Source organism: Petaurus breviceps, unplaced genomic scaffold (genome assembly GCF_028583685.1).
Source record: "Petaurus breviceps papuanus isolate PSGF00001 unplaced genomic scaffold, PetGlider_PUasm1.0 91133, whole genome shotgun sequence".
Taxonomy (NCBI): Eukaryota; Metazoa; Chordata; class Mammalia; order Diprotodontia; family Petauridae; genus Petaurus; species Petaurus breviceps.
The window spans coordinates 57,601,838-57,618,981 of NW_027187419.1; the positions used below are offsets into that span (position 1 = coordinate 57,601,838).

A 17,144-nucleotide genomic window follows, 5' to 3' on the forward strand; every position below is an offset into this window, starting at 1 on the left:
TTTCAAGTCTTGATTTTCTTTCAAGGTGTCTAGGATTTAAGCTTTACTCTTGGGTCTCTGCCTTTAGGATTCTCAGTAGCAGGTTTTTTTTTTTTTTAATGCTACTGGTATACCATCCTTGTCTGGAGGAAGTGGGAGCTTTGGCATCCCACTACCCTTCATGGTCAGTGGTTTTTCCCATACCTCTTCTCATTTCCTTTCAATTACTAGGTAGTAAGAAGCCTCAATAGCAGTTTCTGATTCCAAAATTACTTTTTTGCTTATTTAATCATTAGTCTTTACTAGTTCTAATACATTTTTTTAAAATTATGAACAAAGTAATTTGAAGAATGTATATTCCAGCTTGCACAGATGTATGAGTTCAAAAGGTGTCTCTAGTCATTTAGCAAATCTTGAAGTTCTCCCCAAATTGGTTGAGGTCTTATTATTTTGCCCAATAGTGATTTCTTAGAGAAACAAGTTGAGGTTTAATGACTTCCTCATTTAGCATTTTGCTTTGGGGAAATGATTTCTTCCCTCTTTTGAAATTTTCTAATTTTCTCTTATTTTCTTTACTACCTATTGCTATATTCTCTACCTCTTAAAATGCTCCTAGACCTGGGGTTTCTAACCTTTTTTGTGTCTTTAACCCCTTTGGCAGTCTGGTGAAGCTTTTGGATCCCTTCTTAGGAAAATTTTTTTTAATGCATAAAATAAGAATACATAGGATTACAAAGAAAACAATTATGTTCATATACAGTTTGTTTTTTTTTAAAAACAGCCAAGCTTACAAGAGCTCAGGTTAAAAACCCTTGCTCTATCCCTAGACCATGCAGGTTGATGATGATGATGATGATGATGATCCGGAAAAAATCCAGAGTTTTGCAACTACTGTAGGCTTCTTCCTATTCTACTCTTTGATAACATGATTTCAGTAGATCTTTAAGGGCATGGGTTGCTTTTGGTTCTGATGATGCATCTTGCTGAAGACCTTTTCTCTTGAAACTGAAACTCAGTGACAATTCACGATCTGTATTCTACCAGAAAAGGATTTTCAAAACACAATAATTATGTAATTAAAAATCTCCATATTTAAAGACTATGTAAACATAATTCACTTAAACAGCTGACTGACTATACTATGCTGCCTCATACAGCAACCAGATTTTTCTAAGAAGGTCATTCCCTGCAATCTGTTTTCTGGATTCTAAAAAGTTTGTGGTGCTTTTGAAAAGTGATAATCAAGCCACACCATTTTAATAAACCAAGTTAATTTGCCATTGTTACAAGAAAAATACATTACAGATTTTTGACCCAGTGAAGTATAGCTTAACTAATGTATTCCATATTAGACCAGTGTTTCTCCAACCTATTTGTAATGTGAATTGTTTTTCAGTCATGTACAACTCTTTGTGACCCTACTTGGGTTTTTCTTGGCAAGGATACTGGAATGTTTGCCATTTCTTCTCTAGTTCATTTTACAGATAAGGAAACTGAGGCAAACAGGGTTAAGTGACTTATACAGGGTCACATAGCTAGTAAGTGTCTGAGGCCAAATTTGAACTCAGGAAGATGAGTCTTCCTGACTCCAGGTCCAGAACTCTATCTACTACACTACCTAGCTGCCCTATAGTCTATTATAATTTATAGGACCAATAATTAAAAATTTTTTCTTTTTAGTAAAAGTAGATCTGATGATTCTGTTTATCTAAAAATTAAGAATATGAAAAGATGTATAAATCGTTCTATAAACAGCACATATATTTGAGGAAGCCATTGGACTTCCTTACAATTCAAGAAAATAAACAAAAACTTTGGGATTTGTGGGAGAGCATGATATTGTTTTCTTAAAGTAACCACATTAGACTTTTAATTTTCACTGTCTAGAATTTGCCCAGCCATGACTGTGCCTCTTCAGCAAGTATTCCATTTTAAGTCTTAAGTGCCAACAGTGTGCTTTTAACATGAGCATCTCCCAGCCGTAAATCAGGAAACTAGTTTTTGCATGAACCACTGGAAACAGTTGGGCTTTGAGTCTTTGGCACGGTTTTCAAAGTAAGCTTTTCTAACCAATTATTGGGATGACTTTTGTTAATGTGAAAAATTAACTCTTATAAACAACAACATTCCTTTTCCCGCAGAGGTGGATGTCTATCTCCATACTTTTTCAGTTTATTTCTCTTAAAGGTAGCTTTAGTTCATGTGAAGAGATGCAAGAAAAATGTTAATGTAATTTGTAGGCATAAAAGCTATTTATTCCCACCATTTAGTTAAAGTGTTGTCCATTTTACTTATGCTTAATTATACTTGATGGAGCTGAATGCTATTTGGCAAATATTAACAAGCTCCAGCTTTTAATTTTTTAAAAACAACAATAGAAACAATAAAAAAACAACCAACTCCAGAATCTTACAAACTGGAAGCTGGAGAAAACAACTTGTGCTGTTTTATTAAATGTAAGGAAGAGGGCCAATTTCTAAATACCACTGACATGAATCTAATTTATAATTTTCATTTTGATATTCTAAAAATCCATCCACAAATAACTCTTGCCAGGTCCAAATATGAAACTAATCACTTGATTTTGAAACTTTTTAAAAAAAATTTTTTTAAACAAACAACTTCAGGACATATATAAAGACTACTTTAGACCATTTGCTGCTCCTGAAATTCTAGACCATGGACTGTTGCTACTTGGTAAGGATCTTTCAGGTAGTCTGGGGTCTTATCTACAGTGAAAGGTGAAAGGTACATCTCTTGCTGCAGTACAAAGAGAACTGAAGTTAGAGTCATAGGACCCTAATTCAACTGCTGACTTTTGCTACCTATGTGACCTTGAGCAAATTACTTACCCTCTCTGGGCCTCCTTTTCCTCATCTGTGAGATAAGAGGGTCGGAATAAAGGGCTTCCAAGGTCCTTTCCAGCTTTAGATCATTACTATGTACCAGCATTTGCCATATTTGAGGAGGGAAAAAAGACAAAAGGGTGACTGGATGGTTTACAATGAGGGATTTTACTGAGGGAAGCTCACCAACTGGGGCTTACAAGGGTTGGGTGGTTATGGGGTTGAGAGTATAGTGAGACAGTTGGATCCCACCAACTCTTGAATCTATGTCAGAGGGAAGCTACTCATAGGAAGTTAGTTAGTCAACAAGCATTTAATACACACATACAACAGGCCAGGAACTCTGAGAGGTGCTACCTGGTACAGAGAAAGGTAAAAACACTGGTTTTGTCTTCAGTGAGCTCACATTTTAATGGGATAGACAGTATGTCAATAACCATGTCTATTATAGATAGATATGTTGTTGAGTCATTTCAGTCATGTCTGACTCTGTGACCCCAGTTAGGGTTTTCTTGGCAAAGATACTAGAGTGAGGGGTGGCTAGGTGGCAAAGTGAGTAGAGCACCAGCCCTGGAGTCAGGAGGACCTGAGTTCAAATCCGGCCTCAGACACTTAACACAAAAACTAGCTGTGTGACCTTGGGCAAGTCACTTAACCCCAATCGCCCTCCAAAAAGCAAAAAAAAAGAAGATACTAGAGTGATTTGCCATTTCCTTTTCCAGTTCATTTTACAGATGAAGAAACTAAGGGAAACAGAATGTTTCTTATGAAAGTGACTTGCCCAGGATCATACAGCTAGGAAGTATCTGAGGCTAGATTTGAATTGAGGTCCTCCAGACTCCAGGGCTGGCATTCTATCCACTGTGCCACCTAGTGGAGAGAGACAGAGAGAGAGAGAGAGACAGACAGACAGAGAGAGAGACAGACAGAGAGAGGGAGAGAGAGAAGAGAGGGAGAGGGAGGGAGAGAGAGAGACACACACATGCATCCACATATACAGTCTCAGAAGAGAAGGATGGGGAAGACCTGTCATAGATGGAACTTGAGCTGAGTCTTGAGAAAGAAACTCAGAAGAGGATGGGAAGGAGAAAGTACATATATATAGAAAACCTAACTGAGTAAGATGACTAAGAGCCTGCATCTCCAACCCTGCATCATGTTCTGCCTTTCATCTCTGTCAGTATGAAATTATTCTACAGAAAAGCCAGCAGTGGGCTGGTAAAACAGCACTTTTACCAAGAAATATTGAGCTCATTCCACGAGCCCAGCTTCCCAGAAACAGTCCAGAAACTCAGACTCTACAGAACAATTGATGTGCCACTAAGAAAACCTACTGTTTTTCTAATTCAAAACAACAATTAGTCAATTTAATGAAAGACAAATAAATGATTTGGTATCATGTAATCATAGTCTCATACCAGGCAGTTTTAGATTGAACTCTCTGATTAAAAGTTTTACTACCTTGGGAAGTCTAACATCAAAATGGTGACCTGAAATCCAAAAGGGAGAGAGGTCGTTTAAGATCATGACATTTTCAAAGAAACCATTTCCAAGAATTGCACTTACTTATCTGCTAATTTTATATGGAAGAGTTACAGACAAGCTATTTAGAATGAGCCCCTTCGGTCTAAAGGGTAGAACACACTGCTCTCTTTTTTTCTTTTTGTACTCTATTTTTAAAATCTTGTTTTCCTAAGTATTTCCCTTCTGCTCTTTTGATTCACTTCTCCTAGCTACTTTTTGACTCTACTGTGAAGAATTTTAAAGCACCTTTAACGAATAGTTTTATTTAATTTAATGAGACATATCAAAGAAGACATTGGAGTGTTTTAAAATTTTATATTGTAAGCAATTTAATATTTATATGCTGTTTACTTTATTGGAGGCATCTCAAGTAATTACAGTGACTCTGATGTTTATAACGCATCAGAAATATGACAGATCAAGTCTGTAAGTTTTAAATGCTTTGATAAATTTTCTTTGTTGTGCCCCAAACAATCATATCCTACACACTATAATTTACTTCTTTGGATAATTGGAAACAACTTCTCTGAAATTCTAGTCTTTTCAAGATTTATGGGATTGGTTTGAACAGGCACTACATAGAGTTCCCAGAATTTTATGATCTGCCAGCTGGATTATGTTTTTTAAAGTGGTTGTAGTGGTGGTGGTAGTGGTTGTGCTGGTACTTTAAATTACAGTGGACTTCCAGTGTCATCTTCTTGAAATTTTTTTAAATAACCCCTGAAAATTAGTGAGTACAAATAACCCTAGTCCTAGCCTCTGAAAAATAAATCCACTAACAGGCAACAAAAAGGCAAACAAAACTGTCTGAAATATTAATATCCAGATACTCAAGGCCCAATGTGAGACATTCATGGCCTAGAAATCTAGAATTTTTAAATTTTTAAAAATTTTGGCCAGTTTAAAACTGGCCTAAATTACAAACATTATTTCTCCAATGTTTAGTTGGCAAAAAATAATCAGCTAAAACCGGCATAGACGACTAACACCTCACTTCTCTAAAAGTTCTATCATATTTACTTCAGTAACATAGAATTCAACTAATGACCTAAAAGTGAGCAAGAAGGCTGTGAAGATACTAAGTAGAGGTTACAAAGTATAAATACTACCAGTCCCTGATTTTTGTTTTTAGGAGAACCTCTTAGGCGCTCATTCAAAGGCTATTTACTACAAATATTAACTTTACCTTCAACTGGAAATTTCAGAACGGGTACAGATGGAAAGTGCATTAACTCTCTTGCTATGTATCACCCATGACACCTGAGCTCTTGTCTCTGTGCCTTTGTGATAACCATCCTCCCTGCCTGGAAAGTGTCTCTGTCTCTTAGAATAACCTTGTTTCTTTCAAACCCCTGCTCAAGCATCAGCTTCTACTTGAAGCCTTTCCTGATCCCTCTCAGTTCCTAGGGCCTCCTTGTAATTTACCATGTGCGTTCACCTTATATTTTATTTTTTTTAACAAATTTCTTTTCATTTTAAAAAAATTTTCTTAGTTTAGACTTAAATACCAAAACTTAAATACATAATTAGAAAAAAGAAACATATCATAAACTTAAATACAAAATAAGAAAGAAAAAGCATTGCCATGTGCAAAGCAGAATGTAAGAGAGGATTGAAAACATACAGCAATAAATTTCCATTTATCTCAATATATCCCCAGCACCTAATACAGTGCTGAGCACACAGTAGGTGTTTAATAAGTGTTTATTGAATTAAGCTAAAAGGAGCTCATCCAGTATGGTCAAGCATAGACTGAAAATATGGGTATATAATTTCCTATCACATACATAGCAAATTAGAAGTGGGTGAAAGTTAAGAGTAGAGGGAAGCAGCAAGATCTGAATCCTGGCAGGCTAATGGGGAGGGTAGACATAGAGAAACTAAAAAAAAGCAGACATGAGAACTCAAAAAAATAGGAGGAAAGAACCATTTAGTGTAGTGGTAAATAAGCATTTGAAGGGACTCTAAGGAGGGAGATGTGGAAAATCTAAAGAAAAGAAGGAATTCAACTGTTACCTCTCTCGTAAGATTCTCATTCTGGTTCCCATAAAAATTAGATTGAAATAATCTTCCTCTAAATGAAATCAAGTACAAAATATGTATCATGTCCAAATGTGCTCCGTTTGTATACTACTATATACTCTTTTTATTGGTACTGGGTTTTTACTGGAATTATGATTTTATTTAATACAGGAAGCTCCCAGTGAGGAAACTCCCTTGACCACTGCCAATTGACACAAGTTTCAAAATATATAGTCTTCAAGTTACTTGGGGAAGAGAAAGGGTACTTTGCTCAGGGTCATTCCATGCACTGTTATCCCATCAACTCCTGCCTGGGGCTTCACTGTCCTGACTGGTAGTTGCCTCAGTAACCCACAACTTCTAAACCTGACTCCAGCCACCATATATTTCTTTGCCCCAACCCCCACCCCACACCCTATGCTGTCTTCTTCAGGAACCATGAGCAACTCAACTCTGCCATTGTCAACAAGTATTTACCAAGCAGTATGTATTGCTAAGTATGTGCCAAGTATTCTGCTAAGCAATTAGGATACAAAGAAAAAACATAAACAGTCCCTGACCTCAACACACATATTCTGATAGGGAGACAAATATGGAAATAAGTAAGGACTTGGAAGACATGTAGAGTAGTTGGAAAATCATCTCAGAGAGGAAGGCACTGGAAGCCAGGGGACTAGGATGGGCTTCCCATAGAAGGTAGGATTTGAGCTGTGTCTTGAAAAAATTAGTTTCAGAGCTGAGTGGAAGATGGATTGGAGTAGGGAGAGACCCAATCAGTCACTTTGGAGAGGGCAGTTTTAATTGAATGATGAAGCTAGATTTCAGAGGATTAAGGAGAAAGTTAGAGAAGTGTAGGTTCCTAGTCTAGAAAGCTTTCTCCTATAAAAGGGGTGTCAGCCTAGTCACCTGTGACTCTATTTACCATCTCTATAACTCAGTGCTTCTCAAATTATTGTCCCAGGGAACCCCCAAGACCCTTTCAAAGGGCCTGCAAGGTCAAAACTGTATTCGAATTCTCCCTCTCCAACTAAGTATATGTGTAAGGCTGAGTTTTCTTCATATACTTTAACCAAAACAATATATCACAAGAGATTGAATGCAGAAACAGAAATGAGAATCCAGCTGTCTTATAATAAGTCAAACATTAAAGAGAATTGCAAAAATAAGTTTTTAAAAATGCTACTCTTCTCACTAAACATTTTTGTTTCTGAAAATGGTTATTTTTATAAGAATCTATTATTTGTGTTACATGTAATGAGCTTTTTACTAGTATTTTAAATGAAATTAATAAATATGTTAATGTTTTAATTTCTAATATGGTTAATATCAATAGATATAATCCACATAAGCAAAAGTTCTTTGGGGTCCTTAATTATAAAGGAATCCTGAAATGAAAAAATTTGAGAACCACTGCTACAACTTTCCAAATGAAATTATCCTTTCCTGGTCACTACTTATATATGTGTTGTCTCCCCCATAAGAATGTCAGTTCCTTAAGAACAGGGACTGTCTTTGCCTTTGTCTTGGTATTCCCATGGTTTAGTACAGCTCTTGGCATGCAGTGAGCACTTAGTGGTTGCTTTAAAATTCATTCATTTTAGGTAATTTGATTTAGAAAATGTAAGAAAAGATAAAATTGTATAAAGATAGTGAAAAGAGAAATATATGACAAAGAATCAGAATTTTCAAACTCCACGGGATTGAGGACATCTACTCCACCCCTTTTATTTTGCAGATAAATAATTTAAGACCTTGAAAGTTTAAATGAAAGCCCCAGCCCCACCACCTCTTGGCCACATATCTATGGCCACATTCTCAGCGTGGTCCAGCTTGGAATCCTTGGACCTCTTTAGATTATAATAATACAGCACAAATAAAATCCTTTTCTCAGCATCTAAATCAGAAGTGTTAAGAAGCTACTTACAATACGCTTTCATCATTAATTGCATAGTTTGGGTGATTTTAAGAACTATGTAAATGACTTATGAAATAAAATTTGAACTTACTAAGTTGCTAAATGTAATTAGGTAATAAAAACTTAAGCAACATTTTTCAGTCATTAATTAACTATATATTTGGTTATTTTTATAACCATGCAAATTTCATGTGAAATTTTACATGCCATTATCTTTCTTCACTCAAGATATGACCTCTAATATCAAAGTACTTGTTTTTATGCCTTTACCAGTGAATTACTGAATAGTCCATTCAGTTTAGAATTTGAACATTCACATGACTGGTTTAATTAGAAAACAAGAAAGCTCAATAATTCTACCATAAGCTAGTAATAATGTACCAGTGGGAGTCCTTGCGGCCCTTTATTATTTAAATACTCAGTGGTTTCTTGAATAAAGTGGATGACTAAGTATACTTATAGAAGTAAGAGAGATTATTAGCAGTGGAAGACACATTTGAACTTGCTGAAAGAACTGCTTTTGTATCTAGGAAGGCCTACCCTCAGTAATTATTATACTAGGTCTTCATTTTATCCCAGCAGTCCCTCCTTATTCACGCTTGCAATGTCTGAATAGCTTTCTATTGCTTGTTAATCCCCACAGGAATGTGGCTTTGGTTATGGGGAGGATGCACAGTGCATGACATGCAGGCCTCACAGATTCAAGGAGGACTGGGGCTTTCAGAAATGCAAACCCTGTCTGGATTGTGCATTAGTGAACCGATTTCAGAAGGCCAACTGTTCTGTCACCAATGATGCTGTTTGTGGGGATTGCTTACCAGGGTAAGTTAAATTTTCCTGTTCTTTCATTGTTCTAAAAAACTATTCCTCCCTTTTTAAAAAGTCTCAATTTTATATTTGCCAATATTTTAACTCTTAAATTAAGATTATATTTGTCAAATTAATATACCAATATTAACTCAAATTATGCATTACATAAATTATTAAATTAATATACTACTATAACTCTTAAATTATTTACTACACTATTAAATTAATACACTAATATCAACTCTTAGATTCTTTAACATTATATTAATTATTAAATTAATATACAAATATTAACTCTTAAATTATTTGTTATGTTTTTGTGTCATTTAAATATTGTACAAACAGTAGTAGATTGGAAATTGGAGGATCTGTGACCTTGGACAAGTTACTTTATCTCTCTGGGTCTCAGTTTCTTCATCTATAACATGAGGGCATTGGATTAGGTGGCTGAGCTCCTTTCCAGCTCTAAACATGACCCTGTGAATTAGATTACAGGTTCCTTGAGTGTAGGGTCCACGTCTTATGCTTCTTTGAGGCCCCAGTAGTGCCTTGCACATACAAGGTACTCAATAAGTATTGTTGATTTGATTTGCTGAATTTGTCATTCCATTGCTTTGCCATTTAGTCCTTTTGAGCTTTAATAGCTAAATCATTGCATGTTGTGCTCCGTGTCCAGAATATGAACTTGTTCCTCACCTTCACCTTATCGGAATCCTTGGCTTCCTCAAGAGCACTTCCCAGGTGTCACCTGATAGATGAGGCCCTTCCTCATCCTACCAGGTGGTAGTTCTGGCTTCATCTTGAAATTACCTTGTATTTCTTGGTATCTTATAACACCATTCAATTCCTCTTGTCCAATTCTGGTTTTCAAGAAGTTATTTTCTTCCTTAAGATTTTGTATCTTTTTTTTTTCAAATTAACTTTCTTTTCATAAATTTCTTGGATTGCTTTTAACTCAGATACATGTTGTATTCTACCACACATACACGACCTTTCCCCACCCATAAGGACATGATCTGTCATTTTTGTCTTGTGTCCTCAGCACCTAGAACAGTGCCAAATCAACATTTGATTTGAACTTAGTTGTATCGAGTTCAATTTGAAGGCAAGATCCAAAGCCTCATGACTTGAACTAGTTTGCATTTAGCCTAATGTTTACAGTTTTACTAATATCAAAAGCTCAGAAATCAGAAGTCATGACATGGCGCCCATGACTTGTAAGTAATGAATTCAGCCTGATTCATAAACATGAACTATTAAAGCTGGAGTGAATTTAATCTAACCTGTTCATTTTACATATAAGAAACTCAGGTCTAGAGGGGTAAAATGGCCAAAACCATAGACAGAGCATAACGAGACAGGACAAAGATTCACATCTCCTGAACTCCTACCCCCATGTTCTTTTCTAATGTACCTGGATGACTCTATAGTCACAACATCAATGTCAAACTAACTAATTAAAGTCAGAAGGGAGCTCATAAGTAATGTGGTTCATTCTGTAACTGAATAGAAAGAGATTCTATGTGTCTCTGAAAAGTGGTCATCCAGACCTTGCTTGAAGACCTCTAATGAGAACCACCACCTCTTGAGGTAATTCGTTCTGTTTTTGATCCTCTATATTTTCCTTTTTCAGTAGTTTGCCTACCTATACTCTCTTCACATGTATCCTTGTTCAGCTCTCTAGAGATAACATGAAACAAGTTTAATACAGATTTTTAAAAATTTCCTTTCAGATATTTGAAGATGACTATCATGATCTCCCTCTGTCCCATATTTTCTAGATTAAATACCTCTGATTCTTTCTCATTTGAAAAAAAAATTTAATTAAACATTTCTTTTCTCTTCTTCCCACCTCCTATCCAACTGAAAAAAAAAGGAAAAAAACTCCTAACTAATGCGTGATCAAGCAAAACAAATTTCCACATTGACCTTGTCTAAGATTATGTGTCTCATTCTATATATTTAATCTGTCACCTCTATCATTAGGTGGGTGTCATTCTTCATCCATCAGACCTCTGGAATCATGGTTGATCATTGCATTAATCAGAGTTCTTCAGTTTTTCAAAATCTTTTGTTTCACACTGTTGTGACTATATAAATTATTCTTCTGGTTCTGCTTACTGAATCAGTTCATATAAGTCTTCCTAGGTTTCTTCAAAACCTTAGCCATCATCATTTTATAGTATTGCAGTATTCCATTACTTTCATATACCCATAATTCTATATACCAGTCATTCCCCAGTTGATAGATACCCTCTTTCTTTCCAGTTTCTGTTTCTTACATGATACGATTTCTGGATTACTCCCTATTTGGGATCTTCATTCCTCAATGCAGATTTTCAACTGTCTATTCCTTTCTATTATCTATATTGCTATTTAGATACTCACTGAAAGATAATGGAAAAAATGCAACCTCCTTAAAAAGTGATTGAATTTAAGGATAATCTACTCAAGCCCAAGGCCACCAGTGTCTCTTTTAACATGTAAATATAGCATATTGCTCTTAACCATTTTAAAACCTGAGGGAGAATTGAATGCAGATGTGTAATATGAAACACGAGGTGGGGAATATGGTGACTCTAGAGTGTGGGGAAGAGGAAGCTCTTCAGATGAGAGGGGTGTGTTATTGAATAGCTGGGAGGCGTTTTTAAGAAATTATGAAATAGATGTGATAGGTGGAGGAAAAGTAGAGGATGGGGGACTAAACCAAATTGAATAGCCTGAGAGAAGGAGGACAATGGAGATATTCAAAATTCCCCAGCTCATTCTTCTCCCTGCTTAAACCACAGGTCTTTGCTTCAGTGAAGTGCTTTAGCTGTAGCTTTGTGGTTTAATTACATGATTATTTTTTATATTATATCCTTTTCAAACCACCATTAATGCATTAGGCAAGTAGCACTTACATAGTGGCTGTTATTCAAAACTTTTTCAAAGTTGTGGGGGTTTTTTGTCTTGTTTTGTTTGTTTGTTTTTTCCTGGAGTGGGGAAGGCAAGGCAATTGGGGTTAAGTGACTTGTCCAAGGTCACACAACTAGTAAGTGGTGAGCATCTAAGGCTGGATTAGAATGCAGGTCCTCCTGACCCTAGGGCCAGTGCTCTATTCACTGCACTCTAGCTGCCCTCAAAATTTTTTACAAAAACATTTTCACTTTACCACACCTGTGAAGTGGGTGATATGTCTTAATTCTGTTTTTAGACAATAAAACTGAGGCACAGGAACTGACTTTCATGGTACCACCCCCTCAAAAAAAAAAAAAAAGCAGGAGTGAAACACTGGCCAGATTTTCATAATGAAAATTGACAATCATCAATAGAGATAAGCTATTTACCTAACCTAACTTAGACCCAAATGTAAACTTTAACTTTTATTCAGATAGGCATATTTTGGGTACATTGTCCAAATTCATCAGATAGTGCTTCTGACTTCATTATAATTGATGCCATGGAGAATAGCACCTAAATCTGAATATTACAAAAGTTTCCTTCATAATAAGCTTGATATAAATTACAGTTGAGAGACAAGGAGCCCTTAGCTTCTTTTTTCTTTTTTCCTTTTCTATTTGGGATTGGTTCAGAATATATGAAGTCTGTATAAGCATATTCAGCAAGCCTGAAACCCTATAGTGTGGTGAGAATTGTATTTTCTTGATGGTATGATACCTGAGATATGATTATGTTTTAATGTTTAAGCTAGTTTTTGTTTGGAATGGTAATAGAAGTAATAGTAATAGAAGCATCCAATATTTTCTAGCAGAAATCTATTGTTGCATCTATTAGCTTAGGATAGATAAAGAGACAATACAAATTAATTTTTCTTCCTTTTCTAGATTTTACAGGAAGACAAAACTTGTTGGCTTTCAAGACATGGAGTGTGTGCCTTGCGGAGATCCACCACCCCCATATGAGCCTCACTGTGAGTGAACTTTGCATGAAATAGGACTGGAGCTCTCCTTGACCTTATTTGCTTTTGTTAGTTGAAAAATGAAGTAAATTATTCTCACTGTGAAACTGAGCAGAGGCATGAACTTTTATCAAGTTACCTATCAGGATATTAATGCTCATTTGTTAGTATTTTAGAGAACAAAACCTCTTGATTCATAAGGATCTTGAAGAAAATTATCAATATTTTGTTATTACTATTAAAAATAGGGGCGGCCAGGTGGCACAGTGAGTGAGAGCGCTGGCCCCAGAGTCGGAAGACCTGGGATCGGTTCTGGCCTCAGATACTTAATACCCACACAGAATAACTAGCTGTGTAACCTTGAGCAAGTTACTTAACCCCAATTGCTTAGGGGTGGCCAGGTGGTGCAGTGAGTAAGAGCGCCGCCCCAGCGTCAGGAGACCCGGGATTGGTTCCAGCCTCAGATACTTGCCACCCACACAAAATAACTGGCTGTGTAACCTTGAGCAAGTTACTTAACCCCAATTTCTTTTAAAAAAATATATTTAAAATAAATAAATAGAATATAGTTTTATTTTCCAAAGGTCACATAGCTAGTAAGTGTCATGGCCAGAACTGGAACCCAGATCTTCTGATTCTAAGACCATTGCTTATTTTAGAGTTTGGTATTTGAGAAAGATTTTCAAAAACAGCGTCAAAGTGTTCTTTACAATGTAGAATTCACAAGAGAACAGAATGTTTTGGAGAGCAATATCACATCTTCCAAATATTCTACAGAGCCCAAATCGACTGATACAATATCAAACTGATCTAATACAGAATGAAATGTGAGGTATGATCCCTATGAGAAAGTTCATTAATGGAAAGAGATGAAAAAAAACCCATCATGAAGTATAATCTATACTATTGTGTGTGGCTATTACTTATTAACGATTGCAGCTGAAAAAGAGTTGATTTTTTTCTAGTAATTTAATTTGAATTTAATATTCTCTAGTCGAGTCCCAGGCTAGGGAAATTTCTGCTATCAGAATTCTAGCTAAGTGTGAACAAATATCAAGTTCAAAGAGATTCATCTGTCTCCCTAGCTATATTGTAATAAATATGAGATAAGATGTAATAGATAATACCCATATTCTTTGTGTATATATAGAAAATACATACAAATATGAACATATATGTGGATATATGTATACAGATACAGCATTTGAAAAATAAAAATGTTGCTGTGTGTGCTGATGCACACCGGTACTTCCTACTCTTGAGGAGGCTGAAGGTAGTGAATCCCTTGAGCTTGAGAGTTCAGAGCTGTAGTACAGTTAAAGCCAATTGGGTGTTTGCATTAACTTTGGCACTAATATGGTGAGTCCTAGGAAGCAGAGGGCTAACAGTTGGAAAAGGGAGAGGGATGTAAGGAGAGAGGAGGAAGGTGAGGTGAAGAAAAGAAAATAGAGAGGAGAGGAAGGGAGGGGACAGGAGAGAAAAGAAAAGAAAGGAAAAGGAAAGAGTATAACAAGACCTTGATCTGAAAATGACATATCCCTTTATAAAGGGGAATCATAGTAATATAGTGCAAGTCAAATTTAGTGTCAAAAGATCTTTTCTGATTCATAAGACTGAAAATTAAATGAGAGTAATTAATTCATAATGGTTCCTGGATGGCTTATACTTCGAGTTCTTTACGTAGTAAAAAAAAAATGTACTTGACTGAATCAAAATTGAGACAATTTACTTATTTATTGACCCTTCAAAGATCATGTTCACCCAAACTTAGGTAATAGATGTAGCAGATTTCATGGACCTTAGGAAGCAGTAGTTCTTATCTCCATGTAAGAAAACATGCTATCTTTGGCTTAGGCTGAGGAGTAATTCCAGATCTAAACCAAGGATAATCTCTGCCGATAAAATGTAGAGAGCTTTGGGGGAAATGATGTGGCATAGCTTAAATGATTATTTTTTACTTTATGCTTTGACATTCACCCATTGAGAGTGACCTCAGTATCTCTCCTACCACTCCACCCCCCAGTGACTCTTCTTAGCTGTCATATTAATTCTATGTACCCAGAGGCCGCTGTGTAAAGATCACTAACCTTAGAGTTAAGAGACCTGACTTTGAATCTGCCTGTGTCATTTACCTTTGTAGTTTTAGGCATATTACTTAATCTCTCTCTGTACCTCAGTTTCCTCATCTGTAAAGCAGAGATAATACTGATGATGCCATCCTCCCAGAGCCATTGTGAGGATTAAAAAAGATAAAGTATTTTGAGACTCTTTACTAACCTTAAGGAACTATATAAAGTCAACTATTACTGTTGATTCATAAATCTCCAAGTACCAAGGAATTTGCCTTTATCTTTTAATAACTGTGCCATTAAGAGGCATGAGCAAAACTTGAACCCAGGTCTTCTGATTCTAAGACCAATGCTTATTTCAGAGTTTGGTATTTGATACAGATTTTGAATTGTCTCTTTGTGAATGGCATCAAAGTGCCTCTTTAAGATGCATTATTCACAAAAGAACAAAATGTATTGGAGAGCAATATCACATCTCTAATTTCCTGATTCCTACATAGATTTGTCATTTCCTAATTGCCTTAGGCAGATTAAATGTTCCCTGGTTCTCATCAGGGAACCAGGCAAGAGAGTGTGGATACATCTGCTGTCAGTACAAATCCTATGGTAAACAGTCCAAAGCCCATTTCTTGTGAATGGTATGTTTGTGGCATCTTTATTACATGTCCATGAAGGGTTTCACTTATACCAATGGAAATTTGGGGTGGGGGATGGATGGGAAGGGTAGGGAGTGGGGAGAGGTGATTGAATTCCATTCAGAACAGAAAATTCCCGGAGTGGAAACTACCTTTACTGATGTAGATAAGTGGTCAGCTTCTAGTTTTAGAGAATTACCTGGGGGGAATGAGAGGTTAAATGACTTATTGTGGGCTATCTGGTATGTGTCAGTTACAGGATTAGAACTCATATCTTCCAAGACTGGCCTTTCATGCATTCATCCAGGTAGTTTCTCTATGATGAGTATTAACTACTGTAAAAAAAATAAATGTAATTCCACTAAGAGTATTGAGAAGGAAAGAGGACAAGTATTTTCAAACTTAAATCTCTGTATAATGTGAACAGTCATTAGGATGGGTTTGATAAAAAAAAAAAAATCCCTATTTGTTCTGTTGTTTTGTTGCTGAAGGTTTTGTATCACTTTTTCTAGGCGCATAAACTGTGGTGAAACAAAATAGGCTCAAAAAAAAAATCCAAAACTTTATCTCTTACAGCTAGACATTATTTAAGTGAATTTAATTTAGATGTTTGTTTTTCTCTTGGGGCTTTTGTAAAACAAGTCATGTGATCCTAAATCGATAAGAAATAAGATAAAACATGTGTGGGAGGTAGAAGAGATGCTAGCTTTTAAAAAAATACTTTGCAAAACAGCAGTTCTTTGCACTAAGGAATGAACAGCCTTGGCATGAAGCTATAATAATCTTAGGAAGGGATTTGACAGTACTATTCTTACCAATTAAGGAACAAAAGCAATCAATTAAAAAGCCAACACTGTTTGAGAATTAAAGAGAATTAGGCCTATGTCAAAATGAGACCAACAACACTTCAAATATCTGGAGAGGGGGAAATGAATAATTTAAGATTGTGGGTTTTGAAACCTTTAATAAATAATGACTCATAATAATGTAGCAAATTATGGTTCTCCAAAATGTGCACGTTAAATAAGAAAAATAGTAACTGACATTTGTGCAATTAATTCCTTAAGGCAATCAGTTATAGTAATAATAACTGATTGCCTTAAGGTTTTCCAAGCACACAATATGAGATAAGTGAAAGTTTCAGTTGGCTGCAAAGAAAATGAACTTGTTTTGTATATTCCTTGGTTTTAGATCTGTAGTTGAAATAAGTCAGGTTACTTGACCTTTGTAGTACCCTTTACTTTAAAAAATCCTTTCCTTTCCTTTCCTTTCCTTTCCTTTCCTTTCCTTTCCTTTCCTTTCCTTTCCTTTCCTTTCCTTTCCTTTCCTTTCCTTTCCTTTCCTTCCTTCCTTCCTTCCTTCCTTCCTTCCTTCCTTCCTTCCTTCCTTCCTTCCTTCCTTCCTTTCTTCCTTTCTTTCTTCCTTTCTTTCTTTCTTTCTTTC

General features: G+C 35.9%; 1 protein-coding gene across 5 annotated transcripts in view; it reads left to right on the forward strand.

Annotated features, from left to right (window-relative positions):
* The window catches only part of TNFRSF19 (TNF receptor superfamily member 19), an 89,654-nt gene that overhangs the window by 28,400 nt on the left and 44,110 nt on the right, over window positions 1-17,144 (forward strand). For all 5 annotated transcript variants that reach the window (XR_011166778.1, XM_069080298.1, XM_069080295.1 and 2 more), the window contains exons 4-5: window positions 8,930-9,108; window positions 12,924-13,009. Coding sequence is in view for 4 of the 5 variants with exons in the window: in XM_069080298.1 (XP_068936399.1) it covers window positions 8,930-9,108; window positions 12,924-13,009 (265 nt within the window). In the remaining variant the exon portion in view is untranslated. The remainder of the gene's footprint in view (window positions 1-8,929; window positions 9,109-12,923; window positions 13,010-17,144) is intronic.